The sequence below is a fragment of the Maylandia zebra genome, linkage group LG17 (assembly GCF_041146795.1).
Source record: "Maylandia zebra isolate NMK-2024a linkage group LG17, Mzebra_GT3a, whole genome shotgun sequence".
In the NCBI taxonomy this organism is placed as follows: domain Eukaryota; kingdom Metazoa; phylum Chordata; class Actinopteri; order Cichliformes; family Cichlidae; genus Maylandia; species Maylandia zebra.
In genome coordinates, this window is record NC_135183.1 from 19,420,740 (window position 1) to 19,426,431 (window position 5,692).

The window sequence follows — 5,692 nt, forward strand, 5'->3', positions numbered from 1 at the left end:
GATCTTAAAACTTTAAAGTGTCATTTGAGTGGTCACATAGATGAGGGTTTGACTGTAACGTGTCCCTTTGATGGATGTTCTAAGACATTCAATGTAAAGTCATCCTTTTTAACGCATATTTCCAGATACCATAAAGGGTGGGATGTTACCAAGATAGCCCCAGTTCATATATGTGAACTAACAGAACGGTCTTTCCAAGGTGAAGGATCACATGTAGAACCTGAAGAACCTGAAAGTTTTAACATTGATGCAGAACAAAGTGATAATTTCTGCAGTGATCAAGTGAAAGACAACTTCACAGAGAGTCTTGCTCAGTTTTACTTGGGTTTACAGGCAAAATATTTGGTTCCAGCCTCCACAATAACAGAAATAGCAAATGAAATGAGAACTATAAGTGATATTCAACAGGAATATACTGTGGATGCACTAGCCTGTGAACTGGGGCAGTATGGTGTTCCAAGGGAGACTGTAACATCTCTTGGGAATAGTATATACGAGCAGAGCCCTATGCACAAGGCATTACATTCTTATTTTAAAAGGTGCATTAGGGCAAGTAAGAACTTCATAAATGTAACCAAGTCTCTGGCTGAACGGCACCAGTTGCTTCAGGCTTATCAGTCTTGTGGTACCTTGTTTCGTTCCCAGGTTCATGTCTCAGACTCAACACGGTTCTATCCAGAGCTCTATGACCAGAACATAAAGACAGTGGTTGGAGAATTTGATTTGAACTCAAGTAACTCAGTTGTCACAGAGAGTGTGCAGGTTAAAGGCACTACATATGCAAATGGAATGCTGGTCTTACTGAGCTACGCAAAAGGACTACTGCAGTTAGGACAAATAGCAAGCATTTTTGTAAAAAATGAAACTACTGTCCTACTTTTGCTTCGAGGGAAAACTGCCAGCTGGATACCTGATCTTGGACTCTATGAACTTGATGAAAATGCTTCTGACCTGTTCAGTTGCCATGATTTGAACAAACTTGATGATTATCATCCACTTTATTCTTACCAGAGAGGTACTCGATGGCTCATTCCTCTTAAACACACACCAACATGGAACTTGTGAAAAACTATGTCAAGAAAGCAATGCCATCGCTCAGTAGCGATCAGATGGATACACTCATGGCTAAACTGGAGGAATTAGGAGTTCTCTCTGTAGATGACCTGAGCCTTGTGGACCCGGAGGACATTAAAGACACTCTGCCATTCATTCAGTGCAAAAGATTCGTCAGAGCTGTCAAAGCATTGGAAGCAGGTGAGTTTTTGCCCCTCTGTTTTAATGCAAGTTTTCTGAAACTACAAAGGTTTATTCCAAAAATGCAAAAAAAAAGTTGCCATCAGCTGTACATGGCAATAATTACTCTATAATTGGTTTTCATAATTAGGTCCATTTGTATTCCTGGTTGACCCAAACTGGACATTGAGGACCAATGTATTAATTGATTTGCAACAATTGTGATGTGTTTAATTTATGGAGATGTTTGTCATGTCATCCATAGATTCACAAACTCCACCGCAGTTCACCCGGCCTGGCCCCTCATCAACACCTGAACCACAGAGGTTTCAGCTGCCCTCAACACCACCTGAGACAGCCGACTCCCCATCCCAAGACGCATATTCTGTACCATGGCACAAATTTCCCTCAAAAGTCATGGATGAGTTGCGTGAAAAAAAGTACATAATGGGGAAAGACAGACGAGAGATGGTTCGGATCGTCGCTGAAGATTACCTCCATAAACACCCAGGAAGACCTGGTAGACAAAAGCTGAGGGAACTCGCCAGTATGATTGTAGGACAATATCCTGCCTCCTTCAAGCTGACAGAGCCGTTTGGAAACAAACCTTTTGCAAAAGATGGTTCTGAAACTCTCTTTCGTCAGCTGGAACACAGAATTGAAAATATGAAGAGGCCACAAAGCTCACTGAAGAGGCAAGCAGGGGGTGAAAATTCAACAAAGAAAAGGCCCAGGAATTCAGATCTGTATGGATGTGTGGCGTGGGATCCAATCATTGAGGGGGCCGTGTGTAGAGAAGACCTGCTGTCTAAACGAGATGAGTTGAAACGTGCCTTTCAAACCCAGGATCTTCAGGTGGGTCTGCAATCATCCATTACAGATACAGAAAGCTTTATTAATCCTCGAAGGGCAATTCGGTTCCTACAGTCCACCATCTAGACATACAACCATTCACACAGCAATAGTATATAGCAGGAGTAATGCGATAAGGTCTGGGTCCAAGTACAATTTAGGACACATTGTGAAATTGTAGATCGTCTGTAGATCACTATGCCCATAGTCAATTGAAATTGATACCCTGTTTTATTATTTTAATTGGTTAGTTTGACTAACTGTTCGACTGTTTGTCTAACTGCCTCATATCTTTAGGAGTCATCTGTTCGAAAATTGATGACTGAAACATATCCCATTCAGCGTGAAATCCTCAACGATGATGATACCACTATTGCCGTTGTAAAGGACGAGTGGCCGTTCCTGTTTGAAGTTCCTCACCTGTTTGATCATGCATCTAAACTCCTTGGCTTCTCTGTACAAAACAAGCTGGCACAGGTGTGTTGTTATTGTTATTATTATGATTGTGCTGTGCTGCTCCATATGGAGAGAATTTTGTCTTTATTAATCAGAAAAAGATTTGCAACCAAAAAGAGAGTTGAGACCAAAAAAGATAAACTGGCAACCAATCAAATAGAATAACTTGGATGAACAATCAAATGGAATAGATTTGAGACCAAAAATCAGGAAGTGACAACCAAAAAAGCAGGACATTTGAGATCAAAACAGAACAGGTTGCAAATGAAAATGAAATAATTCATTTTTATTTTTATTTTTTTCAAAATTTTCTCCATAGCTCCAAACGAAAATGAGTGTTAGTCTTATGTACTTGTACAAAATTAACACCTTGAACCTTGAACAGGAACTTTCCAAAAAAGAAAAGGGGATCAATGACTTCCTTGACTCCAAAGGGATGAAGATGGGCGAAGGTCCAATACAGCTCATCTGTGGCATTTCAAAATACTTCAAGGAAGACTCTTATAAACTCTTCCACAAAAAAGAGGTAGATGTTGTAGATTTTAAACTGTGTGCAAGATAATTATTTGCATCCAGTGGTGAACCAAGTAACCAACCACAGTAGGAAGTATAGATTCCCCTAATTGTGCTGCTGATATAAACTCTCTATCTATAAACTATTTACATTAATGTCTGTGCATAATGGTTACCTCTGTCTGATGAAGACACTAGCAGATAGTCAATTTGCCAGCAGGTTTGTGTGTACTGGAAACATTAATTCATGTATCATGTCTGTCACCAAAACAGATCTCTGCAGATCCTGAAGTCGAACTCCCAGTGACCCCATGCATCCTAATCAGAGGTTTGTAGTTAAATCTTTTTTTGTATCCCAGCAAGCTGTTGTTAGCTGTTGTTATAAGCTGTTGTTGTGTCATATTTATTAAAGAAATGTTTTGCTTGCCTTAAAATATAGGATTTTTTTTTTTTTTGTAAATGGTACATGGTTTTTATCTGTGTTTAAGGTGACCAGCAATTCAAGATTGCTGTTGATGGGTTACTTGTCAATGACCACATCACCTCTCCCATTGTGGCCTTGAGCTACGTCTTCTCCATGTTTTATGTCTGCAACGTCCAATACCCACCGGAGATGGCTTTTACTCTCGAATTCATGCAAAGGTAAGCACTCATTGTTTGGAAATACTTTGTAAATGTGACTTTGCCGTGCCTTTCTGCACCTGACCTGCTTTTTGTCAATCTACACTAAACCCGTTTGTCTGAGATGTACAAGCTCAAAATGTGTCGTCACATGCTGTGAGCTTTTAGATCAGCTGTTATTGGCTTATGATCCCCCTGAATATGGATTTGTTCAGAGATTTTGTAGCTCCCTGTTGAAGACTATTGTTGGAATAAATGTGTCATATCTTTTTAAAGGGCAGGTAACATGCTTTTTGGTTTAAATAGTGTCCTAAGTCAATCAATAACAAAACAAACATAACATGATTCTAGTTGGGAAATGGAGCAAAAACATATTTTTCTCAGAATGGTTTGTTGACACAAAATTCGTTTGAGCTATCTCTTTAAAACCATTAGCACCTGAGACCAGGTTATGTCAGTGGTGGTCAAACCTTTTCATGTCAAAGACACACAAACTGAAATTTATTTGGCTGCAGACCCCAAACTCAAAATATGTTGTTCCAGGGACCCCCCCCCGAAGGAAAGACTAAACATATTAATTTAAAAAATACTACACTACTAGTGGATTCATGCCCAAATGTTAATACTTGTACTGATGTGTAACGTGCACTGAATGTCACAGTTTCTCCACTCCATGTTTGAATAACCCCCAGGACAGTCCGTGTTCAAATGTGCTGTTACACCTTTTGATAGGACAATGTCAACTGTGTTTTCTATCCCCTTCTGTGTTCTGTGCATTTATAATATCCCTGCATACACATTGAGGATGCATGCTGTCATGTGTTGGTGATAAGCAGACTTCTCACCCTTGCAAACATTTCTGTATATGCACAGTGTGAATGCATGTGTCTTGAAAAGACAAAGGAAGAGATAAGCTTAGCCACTGGCACCAGCACCACAACAACATTGGGTTCTAGACAGATGGTCAACTAGAATGATAGAGAGGTTCACACATAGGGGCATATTGAAGAAAACAAATGTAGGATTTTATTGAACTGCTCCACTCCTGTCAAGCCACACTACATGTGCAAACTTTGTCTGCATATCACTATTGTTTTTTTTTTTTACCTCAGAGTTTTCTTTGGGGTCAATCCTGAGCGAGGCTCCAAGGCAGAGAAGAAGGGGAAGAAACGGCACTTCATTCCTCCACAGGTGTGCAAGCTGGTTTCTCAGCTGAAGGAATTTGAATGCAAGCAGAAGGAATCTGAATGGGCCATTTGAGCTGTTCTCAGAGCTCAGAAAATACCTTTTTGGACTGAATGTACACACACACACACACACACACACACAAAGGCAAATCCAAAAACATGGGGCTTGGGAGTAGAAATACAGATTTTTACAGTATTAGGTGAGTTCAGATGTTTTAACTAGATGCCCACAACACACATGCTGCAGTTTCAAATCCCCCATGTTAAGGGGGAGGGAAGGTGGGCGATATTTGTCATTCCAGTTAAGCTTTTCCTGTCATTGTGGAGTTGGAGGTGTAAGTTTTAATTTTTTTTTAGTTTTAAGTTGTTTTAAGAGTTTTAAAAATCTCTTTATGGCATGTTGCACAGTCATCCTTCTAAGGTCATGGTTGTTATTGCTGCACTGATGTTTTATAGAAAAGTTGTATAATGTAGTACTTCTAATGTTCTATTTGTTTTTTGTAGAAAGGTCAGCCACTGGTTGCAGAGCTCTGCCTGTCAGTGTGATATGTGGAGTTGGAGGTGTAGGTTTCTGCATCCTCCTGGAGGGGGCTCCTCATTTTGCACTGACAGGTGAGACAGCAACAGCAATGCTGGCAGTTTTATTGTCTTATTTTGTCATTGTCTTTAACAAATCAATTTGTTATTAATGCCTGTCAGCCTGTGGATGCTAAAAAGTTGCTAGATTTGGCATCTCCCTGTTAAAGGACATTCTGTACTTCTTTGAGAAAACAGCTGGTTTATGTATGTAAAATTTCTCTGAATGTGAAGGTGATGTTCTGAATGTTTTA

At 39.8% G+C, this 5,692-nt stretch overlaps 1 protein-coding gene across 2 annotated transcripts; it reads left to right on the top strand.

Moving 5' to 3' along the window:
* Positions 1-1,035: 1,035 nt before the first annotated feature.
* On the top strand, positions 1,036-5,309 carry LOC112429834 (uncharacterized). Of its 2 annotated transcripts, XM_024799122.2 has the most exons (7): positions 1,036-1,254; positions 1,499-2,088; positions 2,383-2,562; positions 2,927-3,067; positions 3,328-3,382; positions 3,543-3,696; positions 4,788-5,309. In XM_024799122.2, exons 1-7 carry the CDS (start codon positions 1,053-1,055, stop codon positions 4,933-4,935), a joined length of 1,470 nt encoding a protein of 489 aa, XP_024654890.2. In that variant the 5' UTR covers positions 1,036-1,052; the 3' UTR covers positions 4,936-5,309. The 2 variants fall into 2 exon arrangements, with proteins under 2 accessions (XP_024654890.2, XP_076731893.1); XM_076875778.1 differs by lacking the exon at positions 2,927-3,067.
* Positions 5,310-5,692: the final 383 nt, after the last annotated feature.